Raw genomic sequence first — 18,551 nt, forward strand, 5'->3', positions numbered from 1 at the left:
AGCGATAGAATTACTAACAAAGCACTTATATACTAATAAAGGGCTGGCTTTCTAAATGCCAGTTGAGTAGCACTTGAAATGTTTGGCTCTATGAAACCTGATGTACTTATATGATTCTGTTTTCTTAAAGGTTGTATCTTCCTGGTCGAATGCACTTATTGTAAGTCGCTTTGGATAAAAGCGTCAGCTAAATGCAATGTAATGTAATGTAATGTACCGCCTGCTGATAAGGAGAGTTATTGCCACTCACACACTGAAGGCTTTGCGGTGTGTTCCCGTGCGACACATGGGCCATGACACACCAAGCAGTCACCAGAGAACTCGCCGATGCCGACGCCGACTGTTGCGTCGGCGTGTTCTCCTGCGTCTTGGCCATGTGTCGCACTGGAACACACCGCAAAGACTTCAGCCGAGTACGTACGAATTGCGCATGCGTGAGTGGCAATAACTCTCCTTACCAGCAGGCGGCGGTAGTGTGTATTCGTCATTAAAAACAGGCTACAACCGGAAGACAGAGAAGAAGAACAGACTATGTGATATAAACAAACAACAAAAAGCGTGTGTGTTCCATTTTCACTCTTGTCCATCGAAAACACGTTTTGTGCGATACTGGAGTTATCAGCCATTGGAGTGTTGCTTGTGGAAGACATTCTCAAGCAACCGTTTCGCTTCTCATGCACTGATTCGCTAGCTTAACAGCCAATCAGAGTGATTTCTTTGTCCGACTGCCTATTGCCAAATAAGGCATGTCACGGCCGACGGTGCGGGACACACCAAATTGAGTTTGGGCGACAGGGCACGCTTCGTCGTCCGACTAACGAAAACGGCCGATTTCGGCCTGGTGTGTCATGGCCTTAAAGCAACACGATCATCGACCCGACGCAGTCCCCCATTGTTGTTGTTGTGAGCGCCGTAACGCCGTTGGGGAGCAAATCAGCGATGTAAACGGTGACATCATGATGCAGCAGCGGCAGCTCTGGGCGGTGTGAACAGAGCGGGAGCAGAAAAGGGAAACCGGAGCTGAACCAGAAAAGCTCCCGCTCTGAGCTAGAGAGGGAAAAGCGCTGGTGTGAAAGCCGCAACAGTGCATTGGCATCTTTAGTCAAGTGCACTTAATATCCCATTAAGAAACTTGAATATTCAGCCAATGGCAAAAAGTTATATATGACAGCAATTATGCCATGCATTTGCCCAATCAGGAATTATATTATTTCATAATATCTCCCACATGACGTGACACGTCATTTTTTTTGTTTATTTAATGCAAAACAACACTTTACAAAACATTGTAATTGAGTAAATCAAGAAATGGTACAATTTGTAGAGCCATAACATCTGTTCAATATGGCTTGCAAACTTAATGGAACAAATGTGGCTGGACTGGGACTTTGACAAAATCTAGAGTAAAACAGTATTTCTTCATGAAGGTTAACTCATATCGACATCAAATATGAAAAACACGTTGAATTAAAGTGTGCTTTGGTTCTCTTTTAAGCCTGATGTATTTTGAAATTCTTCACCGGAAACAGCTTTCTCTTCATTGTAGCGTGCTTAACAGCTCTGACTCACACCTCGCTCGCGCTGACAGTCTCTCCTCGAGCAGAGGCTCTGTTTCACTTATTTAGTCCACGCTTCAGCCCGGTGCCTTGTTCTTTGGATTTATCTATTTTTTTTTATCTTTAACCTTCTCAAAGGTTAACGTCAGAAATAACCGGAGAGACAGCAAGTGACCGCAAATTAAGTTTTTTCAACCGTCTGGTCAGCCCTAGTCGTTTTTAGTGGTTGACTGATTGAACGCATCCATCCCAGGTGACACTGCGGTGTGGAACATTAGCTAATTTTCAAAGCAGTTTAGATTTACATTTATTACTGTGTCCAATTTTCACGGAAAGTGGCTGGAAGTTAGAACTGAAAGTGCTGAGCATCAGAAAGTCTTGTAATCTACAGGAGGAGACCAATAACCCCAACTGCTGACAGTAAAGGATTCTCAAGGTAAGGACAAATACGAACCTTAAGATACCTATTGAAACAAGCTCTATGCTCTAGGCTTATGCTAAAACGATATATATATTTTAGCATGACATTTGCTCTTAAAGAAATATATTATGTGTCACTATTCAATAATACAATTATTAAAGTGTGTTTTTGTAATACATATTAATAACTTGTTTTAATTGTTCATCCTGTAGAATTGATAATGAGGCAAACCTCATGCTGCCAATGGGGATGATTTTTTATTTTAATTAGCACGTAAAATGTGGCTAATTAATGATTAAATTGCCTGATTTGCAGCCCTTTAATGTTCATGTTGAATAGCAGTAGAATAGTAGTTCCCCTGATATCTCATCTATTCATGTTATTCGATACTAACTTGTTTTGTGGGGTTGGGGTCATGGAGGCATTTGTATTGTTACAGTAACATAGTTGTACCAAGCCTCTTGTATTTGTCCTTTCCTTATAAACCTGTCCCCTATCAAGAGATTATGTTTGTGTTCATGTTGCTGTTCAAAGATAGACTTTGAACTTAACCTGCCTGCTGCTTACAGCTGTAGTGTGTGGTTTCCTGACTGCCAATGTGTGCAATCAAAAGATTCCACTCATATAAAATTGTGTGAAAAAACTAGGGCATTGCATCACTTTAACCAATGCAGATCTAGAAGCTCTTGATGTTTGCAACTGAAAGTAACCAAATGACATAACAGTAGGGATTTTTAGAAATGCAAATATTGCAGTTTGGATGTGTGACTCTTTGCCAAAACCCCTTCTCCTTTGTGCAGACTTCTTTTTTCATAATGAGGAAAAGAAAGCCCCTGATGGCAATCTGAACCTTGAGACCCACACCTTAAGGCCGTGCTGGGGGATGATTTAGGCCCTGATAACATGCAGGCTTCTGTTAGTGCGTGTGTGTGTTGTTTTATTGATTCATTCAAAGCCCCAAAGGAAATATCTGCAGCATTCCACCTGCTCCTCCAATTTCCTCGCAGAGACGGGCAAGATACAGATAAAGGAGCACATACACACTCGTGCAGACACAACATTGCGTTGTTATGGTGCTATCACGAAGAATGCAAGGACCAACACAAATGTAGCCTAGGGTACATTCCACCTCAGCCGTATTACATCTCACGTTCCACTTCAACTTGACACGTTTTGCCGTCTTGTCTTGACTTTGATGTTCCTTCATGAATTACTGAAACAATTTGTTGCATCTGAAGAGAAAAACAACCTTTTTATTAGGAATACTTTCTATTGGATGTCATGGCTTTCACTTTCAGAAGCTTCTTCAGTAGCTGCTCTGTGTATGACTGGAACCTACCATTTTCACACGCAAGTCCTGAAGTGATAATACCACACGCTATACGTCAACAAATTAATCAGCAGCCATAACATGCAAGTTGCTTCTCGTATTTGTATCCCATGTTATCTCATAACCTTGTTGGCAGAAATGCACAACATGTAGCAGTCTTCTCACAGCAGCTGCTTTTGCAAAAAGACAACATGAAGAAGTGTAATTATGTCACAGTGTTTCTTCTGAAGGAAAACGTGAGAAAATATGTTATTTCTAATCAGTTGCATCAATGTGATAGGGTTGTGTTTTACTGCACCCAACACAATCAAATAAGTTATTTCCTACCCTTTTAAGGAGAGTTATTAAGAGCTGGAGATTAAACCCAATACATCCAAATACAATGTTAGCAAAGGTTTTGCAGAGAGTGAGAGCTGTATGTCGGTTTGTGTTACTTCTTCAGTCACTGGCTTAAACAGCCTTTAAAGCAGCCAGTGATCTTTGACCCTTATTCATGCTCGCTGTCACTTCAGCTCTAAAGCCCGACAACAAAGGGCAGCTTTTGTTTCTAAAATGACTCTTCCGTGCACATTCCTTGCTCCTCACTCTGCTGTGTGTAGAGGACTGGGGTTAGTGCAAACTGAAACTGTCTAAGGTGAAAAAAAAACGACAAAATATTCAGTCTACTGTGAAATGGGTGTGCAAGATGATGATGTAAACTTGACTTTGAGTCAGAGTTCAGTGATAGTTGAACCAAAGAAAGTGCTGTACAAACACTAACTCTTTCCAAAAGGAGATTGAGACACGAAGAAAAAGCAACAATGTTTGATTCAGGTGAGCAGTCGGCAGTTCAGTTGTTCTAACGTCTTGAAGAAAGGCAGGAAGTGGTCGTATATTAAAATGTTTTACTATACGGAAATCAGGTCATATGGTTTTGAAATTTAAACCTGAAATGCAGCTGATCACCAAATCTGTTCTTTAATAGAATTCAGTAAAATATATACACTAGGGCTGTGAAAATATCTGAACAAAGTATTGTGACAATCCGGTCTACAAATGGTATTCTAGTGGCTTCCTTGTTGGGTACAGATCAGACACAAAAATCAGGAGAATGAACACAAAAAAGGAGAATGAAGTTTGAAAATCAATCATTTCCTCTTATTTTTTTTAAATTGCGATTTTCAGTCAAAATAATCCAAATTACTTTCTTTTTTCAAATTGTTCAGCATTATAACAAAACTTTCACACAATGCTAATGTTTAGCAGCAGTACTGCGTCTCACCATTCTTATGATAGCGTGATAAAGGGCACATCGTTTTGCAGGTTTTTGGTCATAGGCCAACAAACCACTGGGGAAAAAAATAATCTATGATGGTGTGCAACAGCCAGGTCGTCACTATGTCATGTCATGGCAATCCATCCTACAGTTGTTGGTACACGTCCACAAAAAAACAAAGATTCAAACTTAATGATGGTAGAGTCACTGTTAAAAAAGTCAGTGGGCCATATCCATGGACACACAAGGTTCCCTCCTACATAAAACCAGATACATCATTGGTCATGTTGCGTGTCTCTTTTTGGGTGTTTGACATCATGCTTGATATTTTTGGGCCTGTTTATGGTCTTTTTGTGTCTCTTACTGTTTTTTATTGTGTCTTCTGGTGGTTTTACATCAACCACGTCATGGGCAGTTTTGTGTCAGTCATCGGTTATTTGGGGTCTATACTCCTGCTGTCTTGTTTAGTCATATCGAGTTTGTATCTATTGTTGGTTGTATGCTGTCTTTTTTGGGGTGTTGCAAAGTATGTCTGTCCTGGTTATTTTGCTCTTTGTGGTCTTTTTGTGACTGCTTTCATTATTTTGAAGCTCTTTTTGCTAGTTTGGTCTCTTTCATTTTAAGCAAGGCACCTGGCTCATTCAGTCATTTTAGCATGTTACTATCGGAGCTCAAAATGAATACATAATGCTGCACTTCCTTATATCTTGAGTGATTCAGACATTACTTGTTGCTCACTCTCTGTCTCTCACCCTTATTATGCTCTGTCTGTGTCACACATTGTTTTGGCTGCCATTGCACTTTGCATGGAGGAGACCAGACTTGTGAAGATGTCGGTATGAGTCATACCCCCATATGATCTGAAGCGGGAACAATCATTGGAACATTTCTACAAAGCAATATACATAGAGGTCAGGTGGCTTATCGGGGTTTTGTGGAGGATGTGCATGCATGAACATAAACACGCATCCCGGCTCTATATCATGTAGGAGTGACGAGTTCAGTGAAACAACAAGTTTCAGAATGAGTGCGGTCACTGAAAAATGAGAAATGCTCCACTCTGTGAACAGTGTACACACACACACACACACACGCACGCACGCACGCACGCACGCGCGCGCGCGCCAATCTTTGCTGAGTGCCTCTCACACACTGGGAAGTGAAAGAAAAGGGGAAATTCTTGCGCTGAATTGATGCCTGGGCGTCCTGCTGGGACAATAGAGAGGGTGTGGGGGCAGAGAGAGAGAGTTAGTTTACATGTCATGCACTTCAGCAGGTTGAACAATTGTGCGAGAGAAGGAGATTATAGTTGTTTGAGCTGTAAATAAAGGTTTTCTGGAATACAGGAAATGTCACTTTAATGTTAAATGCACACTTACGCTATGCATTGGTAAGAGGGGCACACAATCACGTAATACAAAAGGGTTCTGTGTAGGTGGGGGACATTTTCACATTCTCTCAAACATTTCTAGAGAACTGAGCCATCCACTGTGTTTCCCCCCTGGCAGCCTGTGGGTGGGGCGATTTGCTGCTCTTCACTGCCACTAGATTTCGTCTTCATCCATACACTGTCTATATTCAGTGAGGCTGAAATGAGTCAGACATCCTTCCAGTGTGACACTGAATTAGTGTTGTACACTTGTCGTTCAGTTATGGGTCATTGCTTTCCCCCGAAACATGCTTACGCCTGATTTGGTTTAACTTTTTAGCCCGTGTGGACATTGTTCAAAGTATGCCATCGCTAAACTTAGGCACGTATAGGTTACATCATTTCTTATTACTTTGTTAAAAGAAAATGACTTTAACATGTATTGTTTTATCCTTTGATTTTCTGTCAGTTGGATTTGAGATATACAACTGAACAGTTACATAATAAATGTAAGTCGTTGTATTACTTCTAACAATATGATGTAGTCTTATTAGTGGCTTTTATGTCAGTACTGTAATCTGTCTGGTTGATTTAGGTCATTGTGTAATGAATGTGTTAATGTTGGAGAGTTGATCTTGTGATGTGTATTTTTTGTTGTTTTAATGCATTTTGAATGTCAGAATGAACTGCTGTTTTCAGTTGTGTGTCCGTAAAGAGAACAGTTTTGAAAAAGAGAACCCACAAAAAAAGTGCAATTGAAAACAATGACCAGAAAAATGGGTTTACAAGCTAAAATACTGCATTTTACTAAGTCAACTAACAGCCTTGTCTATATCTGTGATGTTTCCATCAGTGTTTTTTTATTACAAATGCATGTTGGGCAGTTTTCCCTATCTTGCATTACAAAAGTGAACAATAGCCGAGTTTACTGAGAAACAGCAGGGTATTCAGTAGATCAGATAACAAAGATATGAAAGGTACATTTGATATACTCTTCTCTTGACCCTCAAACTGATAACTGACGTTGATTTGAGAGGTATTTGTTGCGATTGATTCAGGGGGAAAAGCAGTCCTGATCGTTTGTTTCCACAACAATTGCAGATTAAATAGCAAAACTAAACACACAAAACGAGAAGTTTCATTCTTAGATAACATGACGAAAAACTAAGTGACCTTCTGGTACTCACTTAAATAACTGCCAGACAGTGTTACTTTATCACAAAATATATATAGATGTTACCTTTAACACCTTTGTATTGTAATTGTAGATTAAGCCCACGTTGCTGTTGGTTTATGTAGACCTCGGTGCAACCACGGCAAGTTTGCTTTAGCATAGTAGACCACTACCACAGTTGTAGGCTGCTTGACTGTGTCTTTGGTTGTTGAGGGCCACTTAACCAACTCTAGGCTGCACACATATAAGCATGTGTAAATGCGAACCATTATTTGATTGTTACTGAACTCAAGAGCACCCGAGGCATGATTTTCACCAATTAATTCCATTCTGCATGAGGATGGGTGTGTGTGTGTGAATGTGTGTGTATAACACATAAGTTCATTGCTTAAAGCATTGTGAAGTCCCATCTTAACACCCTTTTCCCCAAACTTTTATTGTCACTCTTGAATTGATAGAAAAAGGGAAGTGCCAAACCACAAAAGAGAATCATATGATGCCGTGTGAAATATTCAATAGTTGCTGTTTCACATGATATTCACGTGCTTTAACTGAAGTGAAAGCATATCATATTCATGAAAGGGTATTGCTCTTTTTTTTTTAAATGTAGAATGGTGTATTACAGTATGTCAAAAATAATTAGTTTTTCTTCCTGATATACATTTTAATTGAAAATCACCTTTAAAGACAGTCATATTTCAGAGTTCAGTTTGAACTAAATCTGAATTTCGGTTGGAGCTGGTCAGTTCCACAGATGCAAAACCAGGATTTATCTGATCCAAAAACCGAGCCCCATCTAAAACAAGCCGGTGTAAATACTGCCTGATCATCATAATGCATAACATCAATTCAAACGCATAGTGAAAACTGAAATATATCACTTAAACCACAAAATACATACATATATAATATGCGTTGGCAACAATTTGGTCTTCATGAATGTCCCTCATACAATTTGTAATCACACATTTATTTATTGTTGTCTTTAAAGTTTAAACATGACATTTAAAAACATAAACAAACACACATAACTTTTGCTACAAAGCTCAGCCATGGGTCAAACGTGTATAATAATTTGAATTGGCTCCACTAACCTAATGTCAGAAATAAATGTGTTTTTTAAAAGTGTTGCCAATGTCAAGTTTTCAAAAGTCTTAACACTAAATAAGAATCACCACAACTACTTTATTCATCCCAGGGGACATTTGGTTAAGTGACAGTTGCTCCATTTTACAATGAAATATCATGAATGATAAGTCAAAAAATAAATATGCATAGAAACCTAAGAAGGTGCAATAAAAAAAAGATACAATCAAATAGAATAGAGATATTTATATAAACACAACAAGTTAAAGCCTGGTAAAGCTATGCACCTAGGTGTGTTCTAACTTAAAGTGGACATATCATGCTATATTTGAATAATATAGTGTAGGACCATACCTATATAAGGCATATTTATACTTTTTATTTTTCAAAATACCAAACAGATCATGCATTTTAGCCATTCCTCATGTCGCTCAATTTAACAATGACTTTTCATGTGCTGATTCTGTGAGAACAGCACCATCTACAGGCCTGGCATATGTACTACAGCGTCTCCAGCGCTTTCGAACGGCAATGTCCGTGGCTGTCTCCTCCTGATTGGTGGAGTTGGCCCAATAGCCGGAGCGCCACTTCTGTGACGTCATAGAAGTGTTCAAATCTGGATCAGTCTGTATCAGATCCGTTGCAGCCCCTTTTTAAGAGATTTGGGAATGGAGGAAAATAGAGAGGGTTGTGTTTTCTGACACTTGGTGAGTTCCCTGGAACACCGGGGACACATATTCATGTATAAAAGATGTACAAAAGTGCATTTTGCATGATAGGTCACCTTTAAACACCATTCAATTTCAAGCAAATCTCAAAGGACTTTTTAAACAGTGTTTTGCAATCCAAAAGCCTGAACTGTTGGTACAGTTTCATTGTAGTTGTTCATCGACATTGTGAGTTATGTTGTGAGACTTTTGCTGTTTTTAGGTTCCAGACAGCCTTTGAAAGATCCCTATGTGCAGGGAATTTAGCAGGATACAATCCTATATAAGCTAAAGGCTAACAAGCTAGATCAAGATATATATATATATATATGTGTGTTCCTCTTTTACAACTGCATTTCTTTCTCACCAACAGCAACGGTTAGAAATGGAGCCCCGACTAATGAGTAATCTGAGGGTGCTGCTCCTCTTCTTCATCCTCATCTCTACAGGTAAGATAAGCACACATGGAAAAAAGCACCTTTTATCTTAAGAAGTTTTTTTTAAACTCCTTTTCATTGTCTCAACAGTGTTGCTCAACTTTATGCTTGTTTGTGTACATGGTGTTTCAGACGTATTCAAGACTAGACATTCAAATACAATTTATGATAGAGACTTCAAGGTTCTTTATTGTCAAACTAACATGGCTACAGAGTAATTATGTCGTTGAAAATCTTAGGTCAAAGGCCTTCCAACAATGCAACACAATAATACAGATAAGCAGACAATATTAAAACAATATTAAAGTATAATATATTAAAACTAATACAAAAAGAAAAAGTTTTTAAAAAAGTGAGAAAAAAAAGTGGAATAGTGCAATACGAGTCTATATACAAGTTATTGGAATGATATATTAGATAATAGATAAATAATTACTAAGTAGCAGATGAATGTTATGAAATTGTTTCAGCAGTTCAGTCGTTTAACAGTCTTATTGCCTGCGGGATGAAGCTGTCTCTGAAACTTCTAAAATACACAACATGTTTATTATGGCAGACATGACCATTTCTCAGGTAATGGTATAACTCATGAGCCAATTGCTTTCTTTTTTATGTTTAACAATATATGATAAGTGTAACATTGTGAGAATTAGGCACCTGAAGTGCCTACTTTTTAAAAACAACAACAAGAAGGATCGTTTTGCAGACAAAAAGGAATTTAGCTGACGCTTTTATCAACAGCAATGTGCAATTAACCATAAAACATAAAAAACTCAGACCAACAAGAAACATGCAGGTGCATCCGCTTCAAAGCCAACCCATTTCAAGTGCTACATATTCATACATTTTATGGTCAAGTACAAGCAAAACAGGCTGGTTTTCAGTGTGCAATGGAAAATGTGTAGCCTTTCTGCTGTCCTGTCTGAGGTAAATTAAAGCATGGTACCAGTAAAGGTCATTTAAATGTTGAGTTTTTCAAATGAACTCAAGACACTGACTGAAACCCCTGCATATATTTACACATCACATAACACACATCACAAATGTTTTGTTGCACACCAAAGGGGCTTTTATTTGTTGTAGCAACAACTCTGCATTTTCTTCTTGCATCAATAGCTGCTTTCACACCAAGTACTTTGCCGTACTTAGTTCCCAGTGTCACTACCCGATCTGCAGCTCTGCCCGATCTGCAGTGCGCATGTGCGAGATGGTCCGCCATATTGGACAACTCCGGACGGCAACCCAAGTAGGACACTTGACACAGTGGCTTTTGGCAAAGCTCAAAAAGAAAACTCGAGAGGGATGAGTTATTGTTATTACAACGTGACTTCACTATTATTTAACAACTCTTTTTATTGGGTTCTTTTATTTGGGGTTAAGTACATTGTCAGAATAAGTGAGAAATGAATTTAACTTCTGTTAGACAGCTATCATACTGAATAAATATTTACTGTGAATGTATGCAAAAATCATAGGCAAAAATGTATGGCATATACTGTAGCTGTCTAACAGAAGTTAAATCAATTTTTCACTTATTCTGACAATGTGCTTAACCCCAAATAAAATAACTCAATAAAAAGAGTTCTTAAATAATAGGGAAGTCACGTTGTAATAACAATAACTCATCTCTCTCGCGTTTTTCTTTTTGTGATTTGCCAAAAGCCACTGTGTCAAGTGTCCATCTTGGGTTGCTGTTCGGAGTTGTCCAATATGGCGGACCATCTCGCACATGCGCAGTACAGATCGGGCAGAGCTGCAGATCGGGTAGTGACAGTGACAAAACCCAGTACTTAGTCCCGCTGAACTCTTTATTCCCGGAACTGTCCTAGTAAATCGCGTTCACACCGGAATAAGTCCCTGAGGGAGGATTACGCAAATAAAGCCGCTGATGTAACTTCTTCTTCTTCTGCTTTGGGTTTACCGGCAGGCCGCAAACAACTTCACGGTGTATACTGCCACCCGAAGTCCCGGAGTCTCTCGGAGTAGGGGACTCCTCATAATTCCACCGCTCCCACGTTCTATTTTGCGTTGCCATAAGTTAGTCTCTCTCCGTTGGGCTAATGCTAATAATGCTAATGTGAGCAAATAAAATGGCAGCTTCACAAAACTTTTTGGAGTTTTACGAGGCGTGGTTTGCAATTCGCCCAGCCAATCAGAAATGGGAACCTTTTCCTCCCCAGGAAAGTACCACCTCTCGAGCAGGGACTGAAAAGGGGTGAAAAGGTTCCTCGGAACTATTCCTGGGAAAAGTACTCCGGTGTGAAAGAACCTAACGCTTCCATTTCGCAATTCGACATGTACTATAAGCTGGGTGATAGGGCTGTCCTGAATACCATTTTTCGGGAGTTAGTGCTGTTTACAGGAAGTTGTTGTTACTATAAAAACAACGTGAGGGAGATTAACGGAGAAAAAGTAATATCTACATATAGATATAATATAAAGACGGAGAAAGTAAACGATAACGTTTATGGTTAAGTGTTAGCACCCCCCGAAGAAACACAAGCTCTTACGTTGATATTGGAGTTTTTAATAAATTCAATTTGGCAGCCGCAGTGCAGCGCGGCTGCCAAAAAAAACCGAATATCCAAATAACGAAATTGAAACCCGAATAGTACTCCAACGAACGAATATTCGGATATTCGGGTGGGTGACACATTTTTTTACTACGTTTAGAGCCTCCACAATGTTTTATCACCATTAATTGAGCGTATAAGGATATTGGAAAATATATTGGAAAAATAACACTCAAAGTATTTTTTTTTGTTATGACCACTTTTTTGTTGTGCGAGCTCATCAATGTATTTCAGATCAGTTATACCAAACACCAATCCAATGTGTGACTACGTGTTGTCTCTTTCAGCTTCCAGTGAAAATGACCTGGACTTGAAGTTTTGTGGCTTGTGGCAACACGGTAAGGGCAGCCTGAGTCTGAATGTCAACCTCTCCAAAGGCTGCAGCGGGATCTCAGTCTCAGCCAATGAGAGCACTCTGTCCATCGAGGGCCAGATCACAGCTCAGTGTAAACGGGACAATAAGATCCAGCTTGGACTGAATTTGAAGGAGGAAACTCCCTTCTGTCTGTACTGGGACCCATTGCTGGACCACTTGATGCTGCAGGTAAATCAGAAAAGAAGGAGGCTAGCAGCAGATTTGTTGAGCAATTTCCATGCAGTGGAATCTAACCCTGGCTTTTATTTTTGTTGTACAGTTGGGAGGAAAGAACCTCACTCTGTGCTACCCTGCCAGCCTAAAGGGTTCTTCCTGCTGCACCGATCTGTCTGACGGTCCCAACGCAGACCAAGCCCCCTACGGCATCAAGAATGGAACCGTCAAAACTGATATCATCTCCTCTAAAACACGAACTCACTACAATTTCACAGCACAACCCATCAACTGCAGTAAGAGAGAATGTTATCTACAGCTCATATCTGTCTATATGTAAATTCAGCTACTCAGTGTTTTGTTGTATCTTATTGTTGTTATTTGTATTCATACTGCTACTTATCCCTGCGGGAGGTGTTATCTGTGTTTCATTTTGTTATTCTGTTGCTGCTTTGACACAAACTTTCCCCACGGGGATTAATGATGCTCTATCTTATATTTTCTTTTCGTTTTCTATCCTATCTAATCTTATTTATTTTCTGATTGTACATACATTTTCTGTATGGTTTTATAGGTCACTGCTTGTTAAAATGTTCCTTGTGTCCAGGGTGAATTTGATCCTTTAAAGATTTTTAAAATTGTCTTTAGAGTCATACAAACTCAAATTCCAATGAAGTTGGGACATTAAGTAAAATGTAAATAAAAACCGAATACAATGATTTGCAAAAACTTTTAGACCTGAATTCAATTGAATACACTACAAAGAAGAGATGCTGTAATGTTCAAACTGATTAACTTTGTGAACAGGTTAATTGGAAACAGGTGAGTGAAGAGGAAAAGGACCATCCAGATTGTTATCAGCGCAAAGTTCAAAAGCCAGCATCTGTGATGGTATCGGGGTGTGCATGGGTAACTTGCACATCTGTGAAGGCACCATTAATGCCAAAAGGTACATACAGGTTTTGGAGCAACATGTGCTGCCATGAAAGAGACTTCTCTTTCAGGGATGTCTCTGCTTATTTCAGCCAGACAATGCCAAGCCACATTCTGCACATGTTACAACAGCGTGGCTTCGTAGTAAAAGAGTGGAGGTACTAGACTGGCCTGCCTGCAGTCCAGACCTGTCTCCCATTGAAGATGTGGGGCGCATTATGAAGCGCAAAATACGACAACGGAGACCCCGGACTGTTGAGCAACTGAAGTCGTACATCAAGCAAGAATTGGAAAGAACTCCACCTACAAAGCTTCAACTATTAGTGTCCTGAGTTCCCAAACGCTTAGTCCGTGTTGTTAGAAGGAAAGCTGATGTAACACAGTGGTAAACATGCCCCTGTACCAGCTTTTATGGAACGTGTTGCAGGTATCAAATTCAAAATAAGTTAATATTTGCAAAAAAACATGAAGTTTATCAGTTTGAACATCACATATCTTGTCTTTGTAGTGTATTCAATTGAATATAGGTTGCAAAGGATTTACAAATCTCTGTATTTTTATTTTCCGTTTTACACAGCGTCCCAACTCCATTGGAATTGGGGTTTGTATTTCAAGTGTCATGTTTTAACGTTTGAAATCCCCAGCTGTGCTTTTTTTTGTTGCAGAAATGTTATGTGATCAACAGAGCCAGCAATCCACCAGAGGCAACATGTAATTTCCTCTCTTTTTTTCTCCTAACGCACCGTCACAGTAACCGTCAACATCCTTTGTCACATGGCGTTGTGTTAATTTCTAAGGCCTGTTTAGCGAAGCCTATGTAATGAAATGCACTACAAACAGGAAGCTAAACTGTATACTATTTTAGGGTGGGGGGGGTTACAAAAATATGCTTGCTCCTTTACCATCGAAAACCAGTTTTTAACGTAGTATCATGGTGTGTGTCCAGGACTGAACGGGCTGCGGTGAAGTCCTTCGCTGGTTGGAACATCGAGCATCCCTGTGCTCGCAGCACCGAGGTGGAGATGATGGAGGATTTCAGAGGCGTCAAGGTCACATCGCCTGTAAGACTAAGCTTCAAGATTCAAAGATATAATGGATTTATTGTCATTTGCACAACAGTTGCAGTGTAGTACTAAAGACATTAAAATAAATAAAGATGTTAAATAGTGCAAGTGAGATGCCGGAACAAGTTAATTTTGTACACGCATAATCAAATAAGATGAGACATATTGTAACATGAAATACTGTACAGTAGAACAATTACTTAGATGTAGACTGTTATCAAATGTAAATGACTTATATCTTCTTTTTTTCAGCACATTACAGACCTTATTCATGTTTTTTAAAAGCTCAGTGTAACGGCGAGTTAGAAAATAAATGTAACAGAAAATGTACTTAAAACTAAAAGTATTTCTGAGGCACCAGCTAGCAAATCGTATGCAGGGAAAAAGATCCAAAGTCCAGGCAAGAATGTCTTTTTATGCACTTTATTCCAAGAAACAAAAGGGTTTATCATTATTGCCTTGCATCACCAGGTGACCAAAATGCCGGGGCCCAAAACCACCTTCAAAATAAAAGCATATAGAATGACTTTAACTAAAATAATTACAGTAAATAATAATGACTGAATTATAGAAAAAGTCAATTACAAATTATAAATAAACATATAGCTCCAACACGCATATTCAAAGACGTGTAAAGTAAATGGTTCTAAAGAAAACAAACTTTCTACAAGGTCCATTTGTTTGCTTTTTATCGATTCATCGAGTCATCATAGGATATTGTACATCAGAGCTTTTTCTTAGGTCAAGAAAAACTTCAGAATTTCCACTGAAAAGTCGTGTCACAGCCACATCAGCAGGATTTCGTAACAGTGTTTCCATCTTAGTTTCATTTTAGCTACATATCCAAAAAATGACACTAATTTCCTGGGACACAACAGAAACTGAAACGCATTACTTATGTATTTCCTTATGCATGCTTTGCTGTAAATTGAAAGTTTGTATAAACAATCGTTCATAACACTGAAAGTGTTAGACAGCTCCATAAAGATTAATTAAGAAGTTCAATTGGATTTGAACAGAAAGCATGTCCGGGTAGAGACAGTAAAGGATTTAGTTATTTCCGAAATTGTTCATTAATTCAGTAAAAGTGCCATTGACTTGATCTCTACTCTACTATATTACAGGTCAGCTGAGTGGGCAGCATCTCTGTGACTGTGCACGTCCATCTTTAATCAGAGGCTAACTTTTATAGCAGGTTTCAAACTCAGTAAATCGGTAACTTTTGACATTATATTTAAGTCAAGGGTGGTGGTGATTTAGTTGAGAAAATAGGTGAGAGGGTAACCACATGAAAGTGAACGATACAAGCATTTTACTGACAAGTACAGGACAGATTTTGGAAGCTGGCATTTTTCCTTCCTAACTATCTTAAAATAGGGCCATTTGTGTTAAGTGCCCAGCAATCCACATGCAGATGTACTCATTACAACTCTCACAAGCAGAGCAGAGGCTGCTTCAACTCATTGATTTAGCTCCAAATATGTTTGACATTGTTCCTGCATCCTGTATTTATTGAAATATGAAGAACTGGTGTTCTGTTTATGGTTAAGGGATATCCAGTTCACTTTTCTTGCAGTTACTAAAATTGACCCACTCTAACTTTTCAATGTATTGGTCCTTTTCTCTGTTTTCAGTTCTCTAAAGGTGAATCTGCAGAGTCCGCTACCACTGTCCACCTCCCTCCCGCTCTGAAAGAAGCTGCAAAAAAGTCAAACAAAGTAGTCTGCACTTTCTTCCAAAATAACTCTTTGTTCCAGGTAAGGCTCTGATTGCACGCACCTTTCTGTCTGCATGAATCACGCGAGCATGAAACACTTAAAGAGGACATTTTATGCCCATTTTCAGGTTCATATTTGTTTTGCTGTTGTTGTTGACACCTCGCCTAGCTTTGCATGGTGGGATCAATCTAGTCACACATTAGATTTTTTCACAAATCAAATTTACTTTGTAATCACATTTAGGAATAGGTGAATACTTTTTCTACATTGCTATGAATCGTGCCTATTCAGAAAAAACCGATATAGTGATATTGAGGAGATGAAAGCTTTTGTGAATCCGGAAGTGGAACACAATTGACAAATGTTCAATGCTGTTGCACCACGGTGGCAGTCGCTCAGTCAATTCCGGGCGGTGGCTCAGTCAGTAAGGGCTTGGACTGGGAGCTGTAGGGTCGCCGGTTCAAGTCCCCGACCAGACCTAAAATATGGAGTGTGGACTGCTACTTGGAGAGGTCCCAGTTCACCTCCTGCCCTGCCTTGGGGCCCTTGAGCAAGGCGCCGGACACCCCCCTTCCCCCCTCACTCCCAATAGCTGCCCACTGCTCCTAGTACTAGACTCCTGGTGCTAGGATGGGTTAAATGCAGAGAACAAATTTCACTGTGTGCTGTGTGACCATTTCTATCACCTTACTAACGTGGGTGATGTGAGATGATCTTGCAAAGTATTGCATCTTTTCGAATTTCTGACAAATATGTCGGGTGTGTTGTATCGTATCATATCATATGTATATCAATGTTTTTGTTTGTGTTCCAGGAGGTTGACAAGGAGGCCAGGATTCTTGATGATGTGGTGGGAATCACCGTGGAGAACGAGATCATCGCCAATCTTTCTGAGCCAATCAGGATTGCCTTTCACCATGATGTCATACCTGTATGTTTGTGTTTTCTTTAATCTCAATTGTCATTCTGAACAGTGACCACTTTATATTGTCTTAAAGATCTCCTATCATGCTATTTTTGGTATCTATATATATATATAGGGTCTCAGATATATACAAATATGTAAAAAACATGTCTATGATGTGTTTTGCTCAAAATACAAAACGGATCATGCATTTTAGACATCCCTCATATCCCTCTATCCCAGGCCTGTTAGAGCAGTGTTTTTCAAAGCGGGGGCCCCGACCCCCCGGGGGGCCGCCAGGGGGGTCACGCAAAGTTTGAGGGAAACGGGATTTACATTTTCTTTTTTTTAAATAACTATCAATCTATGTGTCCTTCGATGCCAATCTTTTCATATTTTTTGTTTTTGAATCACACGACCGCCCTTCAAGCCAGCGCTACTGAGAGTGAAACTGAGTATCTGCTCAGCTTTTGGAGCAAGTGAGAGCTAGTGAATGTTTCGCTCTGCAGCTGGATGAGAGCACGGATGTAGCAAATGTCGCAGAATTGCTTGCATACATCAGATTTATTTCAGAAGACAACTTTGTTGAGGAAATATTATTTTGCAAAAGCACTGGAAGGTAGGACCACATGAAGAGACATTCTCCAAGTTTTAGATGAGTACATCATCTCAAATGGACTTGACTGGTCTCATTGTGTGGGTGTGTGTTCAGATGGGGCAGTGGGGCTATGACAGGCAAAGAAAGCGGAGTGACAGTTTTGATCAGGCAGAAGGCCCCAAATGTAGTGGCAACGCACTGCATGCTCTATCGCGAGGCACTTGTAGACATCATTAAAAGAAAAAATTGCAACATGGGGGGACCCCGCCAGAGGATAATGCTATATGGGGTTCCTTGCAGGGGCGGCGCCAGGGGGGAGCTAGGGGGTGCTGAAGCACTCCCCAGGATTGCCAAAGCACCCCCTAAGCACCCCCAAGAAATATGTTTTTTTTAAATTAAATTAAATTAGAAATATTGATTACATCAATGCAAATGTGAAACAAACAAATGTTTGACCAAAAACATAAAGCCAACACAGGTGATTAGGCCAATGGCCAGCACCCATTAGATTTTTGACCTACCCATAGGCTAAATTACTTTGTGACACTTGAGTGACTTCCTGTCAGCTGGAGCGCCAAATTATTTGCTAACAGCAAAGTGACAAATGGATCGTCTTTTAGTCCTTAAACGTCCACGTGTGGACACTCAATCAAAACCACCTGAAAGCGAGAGGGATTCTGCACATAATAGGCCTCGTGAGTACAAGTAGCTTACTTCTGGCTCTCTGTGTTTCATTCAAGCTCTGCTCTGTGTGTGTGGGTGGCACGAGCCATTTTGTGTGCGTACGCGAGCACCGGTGGGTCTCTACCAGAGATCGTTGTGGTTAGCATCTGGTGCTAGTTAGCCAAGCTAACGGATATAAGGAGCTTTTTCAACAACAAAGTGGAGGGAGAACTC

The 18,551-nt window shown here is 39.8% G+C and overlaps 1 protein-coding gene across 1 annotated transcript in view; it reads left to right on the forward strand.

The window, feature by feature from the left end:
• Positions 1-1,561: 1,561 nt before the first annotated feature.
• LOC307027552 (adhesion G-protein coupled receptor G5-like) overlaps positions 1,562-18,551 on the forward strand; it is a 24,478-nt gene continuing 7,488 nt past the window's right edge. The window contains exons 1-8 of the mRNA XM_079662506.1: positions 1,562-1,992; positions 9,272-9,347; positions 12,196-12,452; positions 12,544-12,733; positions 14,036-14,081; positions 14,317-14,431; positions 16,069-16,191; positions 16,967-17,083. Coding sequence (XP_079518632.1) covers positions 9,284-9,347; positions 12,196-12,452; positions 12,544-12,733; positions 14,036-14,081; positions 14,317-14,431; positions 16,069-16,191; positions 16,967-17,083 — 912 coding nt within the window. The 5' untranslated portion in view covers positions 1,562-1,992; positions 9,272-9,283. The remainder of the gene's footprint in view (positions 1,993-9,271; positions 9,348-12,195; positions 12,453-12,543; positions 12,734-14,035; positions 14,082-14,316; positions 14,432-16,068; positions 16,192-16,966; positions 17,084-18,551) is intronic.

Source organism: Notothenia rossii (assembly GCF_949606895.1).
Source record: "Notothenia rossii genome assembly, chromosome: 2".
Taxonomy (NCBI): domain Eukaryota; kingdom Metazoa; phylum Chordata; class Actinopteri; order Perciformes; family Nototheniidae; genus Notothenia; species Notothenia rossii.